This window comes from Poecilia mexicana, unplaced genomic scaffold (assembly GCF_051168715.1).
Source record: "Poecilia mexicana isolate PSO_F unplaced genomic scaffold, ASM5116871v1 scaffold_6, whole genome shotgun sequence".
In the NCBI taxonomy this organism is placed as follows: domain Eukaryota; kingdom Metazoa; phylum Chordata; class Actinopteri; order Cyprinodontiformes; family Poeciliidae; genus Poecilia; species Poecilia mexicana.
The window spans coordinates 1,107,848-1,125,042 of NW_028263375.1; the positions used below are offsets into that span (position 1 = coordinate 1,107,848).

At 41.8% G+C, this 17,195-nt stretch overlaps 1 protein-coding gene across 1 annotated transcript in view; it reads left to right on the forward strand.

Annotated features, from left to right (window-relative positions):
• The window catches only part of cdk14 (cyclin dependent kinase 14), a 175,491-nt gene that overhangs the window by 125,258 nt on the left and 33,038 nt on the right, over positions 1-17,195 (forward strand). Inside the window, exons 12-14 of the mRNA XM_014986276.2 lie at positions 345-393; positions 6,512-6,651; positions 11,996-12,146. Coding sequence (XP_014841762.1) covers positions 345-393; positions 6,512-6,651; positions 11,996-12,111 — 305 coding nt within the window. The 3' untranslated portion in view covers positions 12,112-12,146. The remainder of the gene's footprint in view (positions 1-344; positions 394-6,511; positions 6,652-11,995; positions 12,147-17,195) is intronic.

Consider the following 17,195-nt stretch of genomic DNA (forward strand, 5'->3'; position numbering starts at 1 on the left):
GATTAAGTCTCTTTTTGCTATCATTGAATCATGAACTTTGACCTGAACTGAGACGGTGATGCTGTTTTGGGTTCTGTTGTAACTTCCTGGGGGAGTTGTTGATGAACTCCTGGAATAGTTTTAGTGGATCAGCCATTTCTGGGAAGGTTCTCCACTGTTCCACCCATTATCCATTCAATACCAGTTCTCAATGGTTCTCTGGAGTCCTACAGCCTTAGGAACAGTTCCTTTAGATCTGGACATGATGTGTTACTGTTTGAGATCTGTAGGCCTACTTTGTGTTGTGAGACTAATTATTTTGTTCAGATATTAACAGCAGGTGATTTTTCTTTTTTTCATTACAGAACGCTTTACAGTGTACAGCGCCAAGAAACTTCGACAAGCGTGGAATAAGTAAGTCTTAACTTAAATCACCTGTTCTGTGCGTGTGTGTGTGTGTGTGTGTGTGTGTGTGTGTGTGTGTGTGGGGGTGTGTGTGTGTGCGTGCGTGTGTGTGCGTGTGTATGCGTGTGTGTGTGTGTGTGTGTGTGTGTGCGTGTGTGTGAAATTACAAAAATAAATTTGCTTAATGGAAATTTTTTAATTTAAAATAAAAACTCACGATTCTTGATGATACATTTTTGCGGTGGGATGAGGTGGTTTCTCAGCCGTATTGAAATAGATGGATTTTGCTAAACTGCAGTGGAAACACCTTTTTGCGTCATATGAGTCACATGACCAACAGCTGGATGTAAATTGGCCGCTGCTATAATTTTTAATGACTTATCAAGTGAACAAACTTATTCAGGTGTGATTTTATTTGAATTTCCTATCTAATGGAAAAACACAATTGTTTTTCTTTTGTGTTTGTTTTTTCAGTATCAGCAGAATATTGACTAAGATTTGTGCACATTTGTAATTGAACCACAGCTAGAGTTTCTGCTGTGGGACAGCAGGCCCATATGGCACAAAAAGGGCACGGTGGCACCGTCTGGGCTGCTGCTGTCTGCCTGCAGGCGAACATCTGGAGCACAAAACCACAGAGGGCAGAGGAGGAGTGTGTCTGTGTTCCACAGGGAAACTGATTTATGTAAAACTGCAGCAGTCTGATCAGCTGGGATCACACCGTGGAACTGCTACAGTAAAGAGACATCCCCACTAAGCTAACAGCCTCATCACACAGGGCTGCTCCGACACGGTGCCTCCTGGGATTCTGGATAACTAAAGAGGTCATTTGTGTCATGAATCCCTCTGGGGATCTTCTGCGTCTCTAATCAGTAAAGTAAATAGATTCCCACAAATCACTGACTGCCATCTACCAAATATTCCGTTTTTTTTTTTTTTTGCCTTTTTATATACATTAAAATCCATCCATCCATTTTCTGTACACTCTTGTCCCTAGTGGGGTCTGGAAGGGTGCTGGTGCCTATCTACAGTGAACGTTTCAGGCGAGAGACAGGATACACCCTGGACAGGTCGCCAGTCTGTGGCAATATACATTAGAATCTCAAGTCATCTTTTTATTGATTCCAAGATGACATCGTCTCCTCTGATTGGCTGGTGATGAGCCTTGGCTGAATTCTGAATATGTTCCACGTAACTGTTTACATCCACTGCTGCCATGATCTTTAATGACTTGCCTGAGCAAACCTATTCACGTGTGATTTAACACTTAGTTGTTATTTGATGGAAACACTGCAGTTGTGGGGATTTTTTGACATTAGAATATCGATTTGTGCACATTTGTAATAGAAATGCAGCTGGTGACTGCTACATGTAACAGATCTGTACATGAACTTTATTTGTTTCCAGTGTGAGTGCTACCAGAGAAGTGGCTATCTGTTAAAATATTGACAAGAAAACAAAGCTCATAAAACCTGGAGAGGTTACAGTCAAAGATAAAGATTGTCTGACAGACATTCCCAGACACGACAGTGGTGATATGAGGAAAGTACAACCTCTTCTAGGGTTTACTAACCTGGTAAAAAACATACCCATATTCTACACTTTGCTTCATCTAGAGGGTCTGGACTCTGCTATTGAGAAACAATTCCTTCCCAGAGGCAGTGAAGTAAAACTCTTGGATTGTGAGGAAAGTGAGTTTTGGCGTTTTGTTTTCAGCTCCACTCCCCAGTCCGGCTCCCGTCCAAGAGGAAATCAAAATATGAACAAAGAAAGCAAAGCGGAATGTTAATGATAATCACTTCCTCTCTGCTGCCTTTCATCTTCAGCCAGGAAACGCTGAATTTGATATGAACATATATACAATCATTTTGTCTGTGCCCTGAGCGCTGGCTCACCCCGTCTTACCCCTCGTGTTTCTCTCCCATCAGCCATTTCTCCAGCCACTTTCTTCCTCCAGTTGTGAAAATGCCCATAACATCTCTGCAGCCGGTCTTCCAGGGTTCATGGCGTTTATCTTTGTTTTTTCCTATGCAGCATACGGTCAGACATTTCTCACAGCACATTTTAGTTTGACCATAAAGGTTGCCGTCCTTTGCTTTAACTCAAAAGCTGCTTCATAATGTCCATACATGTAAAGTTGTTTATTATTCTTTGTTCTCTTGTAAATTTACAGTAAATCCATTACTCAAAAATGGCAGAACTTTATGTGGCTTTAAATCTATTCCTATAGGTTGAATGTCAACTGGGTTCAAAATAAAAGCAAACAAGGTTTAAAACATTTTCCTACACCAATCTGGTTTTCACCTCAGAAGCTGTTTGAATGACTGATCAGAGCTAATATTTTCTGAGTTCTATCTCATGAAACCAAGTGGCACAAATTATATTCTTTGGACTATTCAGACGGCCATGAAAAAGCTGGATATAGGTCACATATGGGCAAAAAAATCAGATTTGGGTCGGATTCACTGGTGAACTTAGCCTTTGTCTCCACAACAGCAGCACAACTTGATCCTTTTCCTTTCATTGCTGTATGGTTATATGTGGTTATATGTGGTTATATGTGGTTATATGTGGTGATGCAGAATGAGATTCAGGGCTGAACCAAAGTCAAAAATTAAATGATCAGAATTAAAAAGTTATAATGGAAATATCTTCTGTACGTCTGTATGTGGTACTGAATTGGCCATGTATCCCTCGGCAACGGTCATGTTGCCTTTTTTTTTTTTTGAACTCTTTATTTTCAATAACTGTTTTATATCAACATATACACACAATAGAGATACTGAAAATACAAACTCTAGTAATAAAGTATAATAATGATAATATAAAATAAATTCAAAAAGTACATGAACAAGACAAAAAGAAGATAAATAGGGGTGTCAAGGTTAAAGTAAAAATTTAGTTATAGGTCTCCATCTTGTTTCAAAGGTCTCCATCTTAAGTTGTAGTTTTGATGGGTTTTTTTTTCCATTATATAGACTTTTTTAATCCTATCTCGCCACTGTGTAATACTGGGAGGTTCTGGCCTTAACCAAGCATACGTTATACACTTTTTCGCAATCAGAAGCAGAACTCTGATCAAGTATTTATTGTCTTTGTTGATCATGTCCCAGGGACATGCATGCAGGTCACTTTGGGGATGTAAACTGCTCTCACTGAAGTCTGATTGCTGTCACATCTATCAGTAGTTTGAACAATCATGCAAAAAAATTCCAGGAAAAAAATCTGAATTTAGCAACAAGATCTGCTGTGTGTACGTAGCCAATGTCATTGATATTGACTTCCTGTGTCCTCCGTGTTTCACACCAGATCACTTGGGTCTGTGTCCAGATGCCGGCCACACCCTGTTTGTTCTTGCTGTTTTTGGCCTTCACCCTTCCTCAGTGTGAGATTTTGCTACACCTTCCCTCTTGTACCACCAGCACTGAGCACACAGGTCCCTCCCATTGTGCAGAATGTCAACAGGCAACCTAAGCCATGTATCATTTGCTGTACACAGAACAGTTGCATGTATTGACCTGCTATTCTTGATTGCACACTTGTCTTTAAACAGCACAGGCATTGTTAAGGCTACCTCACTTTGGAAGCTCTTCACATAACAAATCAGAAACACAAAAGCAGCAGTGAGGGAACAGTAGAGGTGGGGGTGTTTGAGTTTTGTTTTGTTTCTGTGGTTATTCTGGTGGAAACTCAGAGAAGTAACACTCCAGTGAAGAAGGCAGGGTTCACCATACTGACAATGCCTCATCACCTGGATGAGACTGAACAAGATGTTATCAGACTTTCCCTAATCATTTGGTCTGGATAGAAATAAGAGCAGAAAGGAATTTTCACACAGTACATCAACTTCCAAAGACCATCACGAGAGCCAGGTGATTTCACAGTGATTCATATCTGAATTGAAACTCTCCGGCTGCAGAGAAACATGAAAGTAAAACTTGTTTCTGCCGCTTTGCGTTTACCCCCAAAATTTCTCCCCCCCAAAAAAGCTAAATATTTGATGGATTTTAACTGCAAAACAAAAAAGATAAAAACTAGAAAATTTTATGTACACTAATATTCTCAGTGTTTGCTCAATACTTTGTGTAAGCAGCTTTAACCAATCCCAACTTCATCTCACCAAGCTTGGCTCACATGTTTTCAGGGTCAGGTTGGTAGAACTGTGATTGTAGATAGTTTTAGATCTTACTGGAGATGCTGAGTTGGATTTAACTCTGGGATTTGGCTGGACCAGCTGTGTGCTTCAGATCTCTGCTGAATATTAGAGCTATTCATCATTTGTCATGATGAATCGTCACCTCAGGTCCCTTTCTAGAGTAGATAGGATGTCATCAAGAACCACTCCGTATCTAAGTCATACTCGCTATTCAGAATACTCACCGAGTTTCTTCTGCAGAAAGACATCCCTACACCATTCCCACCTTCTCACATCTTTTAAATGAGTGTAAATGGTGTGGAAGGTCCTGCATGTGTATACATGCAGCTCTGTGTATACTATACACAGAGCTAAAAAATATTTATTCATTGACCATCAAAAGGCAAGCAGGAAGCCTTAAGAGTGTTTATGAAAATACCTGACCAGTATTCCAGAAGTGCATTTGTGAGGTCAGACACTGATGTGGGACCGGAAGACCTGGATTTAGTTTCTGCTCTTATTCATCCCAAAGGTATTCTATTGGTCTGAGGTCAGGAGTCTGGTCAGGCCAGTCAGATTTTTTCCCCACCAAACTCCTAGGTTTAATTGCTCTGGAGCTTTAATGGAGCTCTGATTGGTGCAGTCATGTTGGAACAGGAAGGAGTCATCCCCTAAGTGTTCCCTGGACCAAATCCAGACTGATGTCTCTACTGCTTTACTGGCTGCATATTTTACACAACTCCATCTCATGTTTTGTGTTGCACTTCATGATTTCAGGTTTTCATGAATCTGCTCAGCCATAGAAACCTGTTCTATGAAGTTCTTGACCTAATCTAAAGGGTATAAGAAGTTTGTGTGTTTGCAACCATAGACTCTGAAGAAAAGTGTTAACCTCTGATCACTTTGTTCTGCAGCATGTGCTGACCCAGCTCTGTGGGTCTACCACTTCATGGCGGAGTATCTGTCATGTCCAATCATTTCTACAGTACTTTGTCACAATACCACCAACAGTTGAGCGTGTAGTATTTTAAGTCAAGAAACTACAAGTGTGACAAGTGACCATTCTGGAATTCATTGATCTCTTGAGTGCTACCTGTTCTTCTACGGACTTTTTAGAAGCTTTCTGTATGTCTGGCTGCTGCATTTTCTGCACCTGTGGGTGTGGAAGTGATTGGAAGAACTGAATTCAATGATTCGTAGGGGTAGGTGACCACTTTTACCAACAAACTGTATCTTAAGGACACGTTGACAGGTTCAGCATGCGCTAACATGAATAGCAATCCGTAGTTACGAATCAGTTTAAACTCTGATGACTCTTTAAAAAGAAAAAAAGTCTGTGCTGAAGTTCTTTAGTTGTTTGGGAAAGAACCCAGCAGAGGCCCTGATGGACTTCATTAACTTTATCTCTGCATCTGTGCAGAGCACTACAGAGCAGAGATTTATTCCCTCACACGTCTTTTTTTTCTGCTGATAAGTCCAGTTTAGATCCCTGTTAGGAGGCAAGGGAGCAGCTGTCAGAGTGGGTGGAGGGCAGGGAGGTGGAGGAACAGAACCCTCAGGATTTTACAGTTGTTCTCGGTACCACTGAATAACATCATGTTTATTTAATGCAGCTGATGACTAATTACTCTGTACCTCTGTTTATTTTCTCTCCCCCTCAGCGTCGCTAGCTGCGGCTGGTTCACAAGTTCACTACTGTCAGCACACACTCACACACTCATGTCTCTTTTTTGGCTCTTGCTGCAAGGACTTTTATCTTACAGTGACCCAGTCATCATGAGAGCTCACAGGAGAAAGTCGTGGCATGCGCTCTCCTTTGCATGTGTGTGTTTCTCCTCTCAAGTCAGTAAACCTTCAAAGTAATGAGCAGCAGTCAGCAGCTATGAGTTGGAGGATGTCAGTCCTGTGAGTGAAGAGGAACAGAGTGCCACGCTCTGTATGATGTTTGTTTCTTTGATCAGTTGAACTAATTAGGTGTGTTTTATGTGTCAGGTTGGGCTACGTGGACCACGCTGAGGAGTTGGCCTCCAGGTTCCTCCAGTGCTTCCCAAAGAACCGGCTGTCAGCGCAGGCGGCCCTCAACCATGAATACTTCAGCAACCTTCCTCCACGGCTCTGGGAGCTGCAGGACAGTATGTAACTCCTAATGTCTCACCACTTTTACACACTGTTACACTTCAGCTGTAAAGCACTGCACTGCACAAGAAGCACAGAGTAGAAGAGTGTAGTTGAAGACAAAGGTTTATTTAGGTACTTCAGGATTTTAACACAGTCAGTTTCATAATCTCAACATTTAGTTTTATTGAGATACAGTAAGAAAAATCAATGGAAACAAATAATCAGTGAAATATAAAATTACATGTATTGTTAATCATACTATTGACAATGTACTAATGACTGAGTTAAAGAAGAACTTACAAATCTAATGACCAGCAAACATGGATTCTGGTTCTCACCAGGATTTTACCACTTTCGTCTAGTGTCAGTATTAAAATTGGTCTGTTGTGTCACTCATAGAAACAACTGGACTTTGGTTCTGAGGTGCTTCTTGGTAGGGAAAACAAACAGCTGGTGTTCTAAACCAGGACGCCACACAGACTGTCAGTTCTGGTCTGGTGGTTCCTCACGTTCCTCAGATTTGGAACGTCAAAAGAGGTTTTGACTTAAAGAAAGTTGGAGACAGGTTGAAGGTAAAAAAAAAAAAAGGTATCTTGCACAAAAGTGCACACAAATGTGCAATTGAAACCATTTATCTCCACAAAGTGATCAGTCCTGCCAGACCCAGTGGGACTGAACTTCTTTATGGGTTTTCTGGTTCCTTTTCACCAAATCTTCCTGGATTGAGGAAGATTTGGCAGCATGTTCAGGAGAGGAATCATCGAGAGACGCTGACCCGCTGAATATTGATTTTTAAAACTACTTTCTATAAACCAGAGAAAAACCGAGTTACTACAGACAGTTCAAATGTGCTTCATGACTCTTTAAAGAGAAACATTTGATAGCATTCATTCACACTGCTACAGTTACTATTTCAGTACTTCACATTTGAAAACAGAATTTTTTTTGCAACAGTTTGCTCAGTGAACATTGCCATGTTTATGCCTTTTAATTCAAAACATCACATGCAGTGATGAATTGTGGGTACTGCACTTCACCAAAGTCCACCTTGATTCTGTCTTAGCCCTCCCTTCTTTCAATGTTCTACATGTAAACAGGGCTGATTGACTGAACTCCATCCATTCATCATCATACATCATTATGCCATCGCGGCCATGAGGGAAAACAGAGACAAACAGGACAAACAATCATACACACACCTGTGGTGAATTTAGAGAGACTAATCAACCTGACAGTCATGTTTGTGGGAGGAAGCCGGAGTACCTGGAGAGAATTCACACATGCACAAGGAGAACATGCAAACTCCATGTAGAAAGAATCAAACCCAGGACCTTCTTGCAGCAAGACAACACTGCTACTAACTGCACCACTGTGCAGCCCTGACTGAACTCATGAACTAAAAAAAGAAAAACACAGCTAGAAAGCTACACAGATTATGAATTTGGTCCAACTGACTGAAATCTTAGAGCTGAGTAACCACCTGGTGGATCATTTTGTTTGGCGTTTAGTATTTCTGTCTGAGCATCATTTTTGGCTCCAGGGTTAGCAGGTAAAGAGACTGACAGTCACACAATTGCTCTCTATTTGTTCCTTTTTTCTTTCTCTCCCCTGCTTTGTGCTTTGGTACAGTCCTTTCCTTTTGTGTTGAGTCTTCACTCTGTACTGGTCTGTCTGTCTGTGAGGAAGACAGCCAGGAGCAACCTGGGCTTGTTTTTTGATCATGCACAGAAAGCCGGTCTTATCATGCGGATGCCGTTGGGACAGTAAGCCCAGCCGGTCCTCTGCTGGCTCCTCCAAGTGTTCTCGGTTTGATTTTCTGTCTTCTTGACTGGTTGTTTGCCCAGAGAAAAGTACACTGAGGCTCTTTTTAAATAAGCCAGGGCTCTGAAATTTCAGAAACACACAGCTTTTAGCTTTTACCACTCGTAGCTTTCAGCATGCCTGGGGTTTGGAGGCACATTTCCCTTGTGCATTCTGAATCTCCAAGTTAGAGGCTTTAGCCACGGCTTCATATTCAGGTTTTATTTCAATTAATCCTTCAGAATTGGGTTGTTGCATCAAAGTAGTCAGATATGACTACCTATCCATATTCTTTGACACGCTGCGCACACACATTAGCAATCCCTTAAGCTGTTATTCATTAGCTCAGTGAAAAGCCAGCTCAACAGACCTGAGTGTGCCACCACTGACAGGGTGGTAATTTTAATTGGAGAATTCCATTTTTAATTCCCCCCGATTAGGATTTTTCTGCATTATTAATCCTGTTATCAGCTCCCAGCAGGCTGTCATGTTGAAAAAGAAGCAGAAAACAGCGGTCACTGACAGAGAGGCAGGAAGGAGATGGCTCATTTAGATTTTTGTCATGCTCACTCGCTCCTGTTTTCCCCGCTCTGCCTTCATCTCACTGTGTTCTCTTCAGGCAGAGCAGCAGAGCAGAATGAGGAATAAAACCGTTCCCACAACCAGGACGGGAACGGATCAAACCAAAGTACCTCGTGCCTGTGTTTTCCCTCTGCCTCTTTGTGGAGATGGATGTGTTGAATTGTTTCAAACAAACGGCAACGTGAGATTAAAAACTAGTTAATTACTCAAATGGTGAAGTGGCTGCAGCAGTGGGACAGAGGAAAAAGATCTGCTAAAAGTGATTATTTGTAGGTAGTCATTTATTCCACCTGAACACAAAGAAAACATCCAGTTTGATGTTCCAAATGGATTTTAATTCAGAGGAAAGAAACAAAAACCTAAAATAACTGATGATTTCTGATCAACTGAGTTGAATTGATCATTTGTCAGTCATAGGTGTTTGTGTTTAAATCTTGGTCGGAGTTTCTATGTAAGAAATAATAGTTATTAAAAATACAGCATTATTACAACATATCTATAAGTTTGTTTTTGGTTTTTTTTGTAAATCCTTTTAGCTGATCATGTTGCCTTCTATCCAGTGTTGGGCAATGTTGAAGACAGTTGCTATCTTTAAGGGGTTTCCAAAGTGTGGCCCGAGAGCTACTTGCGGCCCACTGAATGATTGCTGATCACAATGCTGGAATGAATCTGTCCTATAAGAACAACAAAATAATTTCTAATTTATTAACCAGGCTTCTGCATTCATCTTATGATGAATGCTGGGACATGATGCCAAGTCATGATGTTAGCATCTTGGTGGAGAAGTGAAGAAGAATCAGTTGTTTTTCTCTGAACTGCCCAGCAGCCAATAGAAACATCCGAGGTTGTCTGACTGCTTTCATGTGAAGCAGACAGATGAACCGACTTATTGTTTAAAGAAGGCCAATATAAAGTCAAGTAAATGTCTCATGCTCTCCATAAAGAAATAATCTTCTCATTTCTCTTCCCCGCTATGTGTTATCATGTAACCCAGAGTGATTATCATAAACAATGCCTGCTTTATTGAAACCATAAACCTCTTTGAGCTCCGAGCTCTGGGGATTGAACTGTGACATTTTCATTTTGATCGGAGTGTGACAGAGTGGGTGTCTGAGAGTGGAGGGGCCGAATGCTAAGCCTGGGATAACAATAGGAAGAGTAGTTTCCTATTGGATGAGGATCAACTGATGTGGACCGAGAGCAGAACTCCTCCAGTCCCTCTGCTCTAAGTTTGTGAAGAACATCAGCTCTTTTCACAGTGAATGATGAGGATCAATTTCTCCCAAATGGAAATTCCAAGCTGAAGTCAGGAAGCAGTGATTAAACAGGTGCAAATAAATGGGTATCTTTGACGTATCAGTGATGCTGTTGTCTATTTGAAGCACTCTCTGCTCTGGAGACAGTAGGAGACCGTCCAGATCACTGTTGGACCCTCTTGGACACCCTGAAGCCTTCCTCTCATCAGCTGAACCTCTCAAACTTAGAGTCTTTTATCATCCAGAAAACTCTCATTTCAGCTCAATTCAAATTCAGTTCTGGATTTCTATCAGATGGACGTAATCATTAAATGGAGATAGATGAGGAACATTGTTTTGAGTAGAGCTGGTGTTGCTCCAGTCTGTTGTGATTAAAAAGAGAGGACAGAACAGGACAGAAACAGAAAATCTCCTTATTTACAAGACTGTCATCAACTACACCCGTGAGACATGGATCATGATCAGAACAAATCTTCCTCACTAGTAGCTGAAATAAGATGGATGGACTCTGCCTGAGAGAGGCAGAGGAGCTAAACTTCCCAGGGAGTCTTGATAAAGACCTGCTGCTCCTCCACATCAAACGGAATCAGATGAGGGGTTCAGGCATCTCCTGGCCTCTCTGTGGAGGATTTGTGAGCATCTACCTGTGGGAGGAGAGCCTGGAGCCGACCCGGGCCTCACTGGAGGGAATAGATATCTCTTTTGCCCTGGCAACGCCCTGGGATCCCTCACATTTAGTCAGTGTGTTGCTAGGCAGAGTGATGTCTGGGTTTCCTACCTTGGCCTCTTACTACTGAGATCCCAACTCAGATAAGCAGAAGGCACTGGACAGATGGACGGATGGACTATGAGCTCCATGTTTCTGTGAGCCTAATAGATGGAATGATGAAATGACACCATGAGTGTCATTTCAGTTTTTTTCTGGCACTAGCATTTTCAGCAGGAAAAGTCCTAAAGTCGAGAATCAAACTCTGGACAGCTCCATTGAAGACTAATATTCTTTATGTATGGGGCGGCCGCTCAACCTGAAAACAAAACCCCTGGAAGATTTAATGAGTAAATGTGTCTTTGTTCTGTAAAATCCTTTAATCTCCAATGCAACCATTCAGCTGTGCGAAACGCCTGGATGGATCTAGCCCCGTCTACGAGGCACAGCTTCTCCTCAGAGCTGCAGCTTCAGCCTCACAGAGCAACCCTCCCTCACTCAGCTCCTTCAGACTAGACAACAGTAATTAGCAAGCACCTGACGGAGCTGTGCATCTGCTGAGCTCATTACAGGAGTTTCTTCTCAGTGAAATATTGGTAAAAACATTGCTAAAGGGTTAATAGAGGATTGATGTGGTGATGACTTCCTGAAGGAGGAGTTTTAGAAAAAATATGAATTTTAAAGAGACAGGCCCAGTTTCAAGGTGTTCAATTACAAAGTCAAGTTTTTTTTAAGTCATACTGGGTTTGGGGATCTTTCTCCATGGAGTTTGTTCTCTCTGGGTACTCCAGTTTCTCCCTTCAGTCTCAACACAACTGGTTAAATGGATACAGGTTCTTCCCTGCCTCTTACCTCCATGATTGCTGGTGAAATGCAGCAGCCTCCCACTGTGACCCTGCAGACACAAGCAGGTGTAAACAATGGATGGATGTTTTTTTCAAATGCTTGCTTGAAAAATGCTTTTCGCTTCCAGCCGGCTCGTGTCTAATCTTCATGCATTTGTTCCCCCTGCAGTGTCTTCTATCTTCACTGTACCAAATGTCAAGCTGCAGACAGAGAGCGGGGACAGCATACAGGTGTGCGCACGGAAGAACAGCCACGGAAAGGCATCATCTGGCAGCAAGCACTGACCTGTGGCAGCATCCTGCACATGACTGCCTGACGGGTATGTGCTCATTAGCATGGACACACGCACACACACATACAGAGGTCTGCTGCAGCAAAACACACAAACGTAAACTACATCACCTCTGTGGTAAACCTGTATTTTGTACAAAAACTAAAAAAAAAGTGTTTGTACAGATTGAAATACTGCTCATTCAGAGGACCCACAGCTGTGTTTAGATTTTATTATTTATTTTGAAGGTAAGTTTCTTGGTAAATGGCACAGCAGAACTATAATAGTGAACAATGTCAGGTTTTTAAATGGTAAATGGACTGAACTTATATAGCACTTTTCCAATCATTTTTGACCACTCAAAGCACTTTACGCTAGAGTCACACTCGCCCATTCGCACTCACAAACGCTCACATTCATAGACCGATACACAGATGGGTAGGCAATTTGGGGTCAAGTGCCTTGCCCAAGGGCACATCGACACGTGGCAGAAGGAAGCTGGAATCAAACCTACAACCTTCCGATCGCAAGACGACTACTCTACCCACACAGCCACAGTCACCCCATGCACATGCCATGTTTCTATTAAGCAAATTTGTTTTTGTTTTACCAGTTATGCACAATTATAGTCAATGAAAACTCAGCTCCTGTCATTTTATCGGTGTTGTTTGTTACTTATATTAACTTTGCTCTCCATAGCTTTTTATTTGCAGTGTTGATTGATAATGTGTAATTGATTAAAAAAGTCAACTTGACATTTCAACATTTAAAAAAGAAATGAGGTGTAACCTCCGTTAAACCTGACGTGTTTTAAAGCAGACAGTGACGCAGTGGGGCTCAAGTCACTCCTCTGCTCCCCTCTGGGCCCCAGCTGGGTCATCAGATCTGTGCTCTCTGCACTGAAGCTGTAAGGGAAGGCAGTAAGGGATGGAGGTTTGGGTCTGATGGGAAAGCAGGGAGCTCCATTCTTTTCAGATGGATCTTTCATTCACAGCTTGGATAAAGAGCTGCTATTTGCATGTAATACGGGGCGTGGAAGCCAGGCATGTGGGGGATAATGGACGGTCTAATAGCAGCACTGGGCGGAGGAGAAGATTATCTATATAATCACTGACAGGTGCAAAGCCACGTCAACTCTTCACTGCAGCTTCTGCAAAATATACCTCTATTCCACTGGGTATGCTTAAGTGTGTGTTCCCTGATGTGGAGGGTAATGGAGTTTCTATGTGTTTGTGTGAAAGGTGGAAGTCACCCCACTGAGAGAGCCGTGTCCTCTCAGCTGCTGTATTCCCATTGAAATCAGCCTCTTTGTCCCGGCCTCATGCTAACGGGCCGGCAGGCCGCGAGAGCAGCCGCCTAATCCCTCCACTCTCGTTTTCATCAACACACTGACAGATTACCCATACTCACAGCTGTACCAGACCAAAGCTCAAGCAGAAACTTTACTCTTCTTCTGATTGTTGAGTTCTTATAATATGCAAAATTAACAATTTTACCTTAAACAATGACTTGGGAATTGTTGAGCAATTGGTTTTAGATAATAAGTTAATATTAACTACATTAAAGACAAAACATTTAGTAATTGGCTCAAAGAAGTCCCTTAAATATGATCCAACGTTAATTTTTTCAATAAATAACACTTATCAAACAAGTAGCAGAAGCTAAGTTACTTGGGCTCTACTACACCTGACTGTTTCGGTCAGGTGTAGTAATGTACACTCAGGTTTGGCTAAACTTGTAAAAACTTAGATGTTTTTCTGAGCCTGAATATTTTTAGATTATTTGGAAAAGACAGCCTCAGATAAACTTCAGTTGATGCAGAATAAAGCTGTCCGTTTAGCATTAATTGTTCGTGCAGGACATTAGTAAATGCCATGCATTCAAATCTTGACTGCACCATGGTAGGGTGTTAGCTTTACAGCTGTTCTCAACATGGAGCATTTTTAAATTTCAAAGTTAATGTTTATTTTTTGTTCAAGAACAATATAAGTTCACATGACTGTGTCACCAGACATGCAGTTGAAGGACGTTTTCAAAGTCCTCAGGCAAAAATTAATTTTCCCAAACGCACCTTTACTTACTGTGCAACAAATCTCTCTACCATCAACTTTTACTAAAACTGAACAGAAGTCAGCTTTGAAAAAGAAGTTGAAAGTTTTTAGGACTAACATTCTTAGAGCTCAAATGGTTAATTATTGTATATTTTATGAATTTATTAACATTTTGTATGAACTAGAATTAATTTGTATTGCTATGCATATTAAATCTGTCATATATTCGAATGATTTTTAATGTGTTTTTTTTTTGTTTGTTATTTAATGGACCCCAGAAAGCACACATTACAAACCCAAAGAACTGTAAGATAACTCTTCATCCCACTGAATGAGCTGAACTGGTTTTGTTTAGAGTCAATTATGTCCAACTGCTGTGTGTTTTCAATTGTGCTTTGAAAGCTGCGTCTTTCTGAGCTTCTGCCGACCATGGATGAAATAATAAGAGTATGTGTTGTATAAAAGGCAGCGGTCTGTTCCTGAAATTTCTCAGATAAAATCCCAAGTACTAACGGCGAGAAGACGGAGAAAATGGAGGCAGGGGTTTGTGGGAGCAGTGCAGGATTTATTTTTATTTATTTTTTTATTGTTGTTGTTGAGGCAGTGTTGTATTATTTATACGAGGTGGTGGAGGCAAGCCGCTTCAGACGGAGCAAAGACGGCGAGAATCCCTCCACCCCTTTCTTTTGTGGGTCTTTTCCCAGTGGGCAGGCTTTGTGCTGGCTGGATGGCTGCCTTTGAGGAAACCTGGGCTTCTATTGAGCTGAGAGCGAGGGCCGGGCCCGGCCGGGCCGCACCGAGACACGGCACTACTACAGCAGCACAATGTCTGTCACCACTGTGGCCAGAGAGGAGGAGAAAAGGCTGAAGGTGGTATGAAAGAGAATGGGGGGAGGAAGGCTGGTGGGAGTGTTTGATTTTGGCAGGGAGGGAAGAAAGAAAGAAGGTTTTTGTGGTTTAGAAAAAGACGAGCAGAAAGAGATAGGAGTGGACAGAAAAGGGAGGCGGGATGGAGAGGAGAGGAGAGGAAACGAAGAAAAGACAGGTCTCCTTTACAGTGATTCTCTGCATTCTTTTATGTTTATTCATGATTCTACATTATTCACAAGATTAGCTGATGCAACGTGGCTTTCAGGGTACGCAACAGCTCCCGCCACCAGTCCACTCCATGACCACACAGCCAGGGACGGCTACCCTGTCACTGAGCCCCAGCACACTTCACCACAGAGGGCCTGGATGCAGCATTCACAGGCAGAACGCATGACAAAGCATGAAACCCGCTCAGACAGTCAGAGGTCTGCCAGCCCAAACAGCAGGCTAAGAGCTTTTATTTTGAAAGCAAAATGTGCCAATAAACCTGATTAGAGTTGTTAGAAAAATGAATATTTGTGTCCAGTGTTGGCTGCATTTCCATTACAGATGTGTCCAAAACTTTGCTGATGTTCTGCTAAAGTCGAAAAAACACAATTTTGCAATTGCAGTGATTCTATTGAATAAGAAATGCATGAAACGGTGAATAGGTTTGTTTACTCAAGAAGTTATTAAAAGGGGGATATTATGTGCTTTCCAGTCACACGGTGCTGTTCTATAGCACAGTCAAGTAACTGTTAACATAGGTTGTTATAAAAATGCTATATATGTATCAAATACAAATTACATTACAAATTTGACTTTTTAATTAAACATTAAAATTGGGCTTCTGTCTCTATAAAAACTCCTTTCTGAAACTCTACCTTATCACAACATGGCTCCTCTATTTTTACCACTGTTACACTGAGAACTAGCTCCTATGATGAGCTCAGCATATGTTCAGTTCCACCAGGTGGTTGCTAATTGCTGCTGGCTAGTTTGTAGGAGGTGAGTGGGGGACTGACAGGGGAGGGCTGCTCTGTGAGGCTGAAACTCCAAAGCTTAGAAACTGCAACTCAGAGGAGGAGCCCAAAGAGATGAGTCAGAGTTGTTGGACAAACGCAACAAAACTGCAATTAATATGAATTTGTCTTTACTTCCTCTCACCCTCCTCATATTTTGCAGCAGTAGTAACATCTTCTTATCGGTCATGTGACTTATGTAATGCAGAAAAAGTGCACTTTTGCAAAATACACTAGAATCAATACAGCAGGAAAACAATCTTCTTCTAGCACAAAAACTTTTGATCAGAAAACATGCTTTTTTTGAAATTGTTGTGTTGCCATCAAACAAGTTTATTTTCTTATTTCCAATTTCCACAATTTTAAGGTCAGTGGAAACACAGCTACAAACAGCAAAGACAGGGCATGATGTTAACGCCTTATCAGTCACACTGATGTTACATGAGAACACCTCTGTCCTCATGACAGTTAAATTAAACTGACTTTAGCATTTTATGTCAACACTTACAACTGCATTGTGATGTTTAAAATGAGTTAATGTGAAGCAGAACATTGACTGCAGTCTTCAAGGATGCATTCAAAGCATATTTCATGTGTGACTGAAATTTCAGTTCACAAGGGTTCATAGTCTTGTAGAAATTCCAGACATTTCCTGACTTAGCTTTGGTGCGTTCTCACTCCTTTAAATTTGTTTTAAAATGGAATGGCTGTTGGCATGTACCTGGAAAATGGAAGAAAGAGGAAGTGAAGCAAGAATAGAAGGACACAGGGAATGGAGCAAGGAGAACATTCATGCAGCGATACTGAGAGCACGTTCAAGACTTGTTTAGGACAACTGAATTTCTTTATCAAACAGAATTGCACATTTCCACACCTGCAGTGCAGCTTGGGTTTATATTGGCTTGAAGACAATGTCCTGTGTGTGTGTGTGTGTGTGTGTGTGTGTGTGTGTGTGTGTGTGTGTGTGTGGGGGTGTGTGTGTGTGTGCGTGCGTGTGCGTGTGTGTGTGTGTGCGCGTGTGTGTGTGTGTGTTGTTCTGGTCACCTGGCCACGCTTCAAACAGAGCAGCAGCCTTTGTACAGGGAGTCGGTGCAGTCAGCCATCACAGGTTGCTGTCGGGACGCTCCGGCCCTGAAGCATCACTGTGTCGCTTTGAAGATAGCAGCTACAGGCAA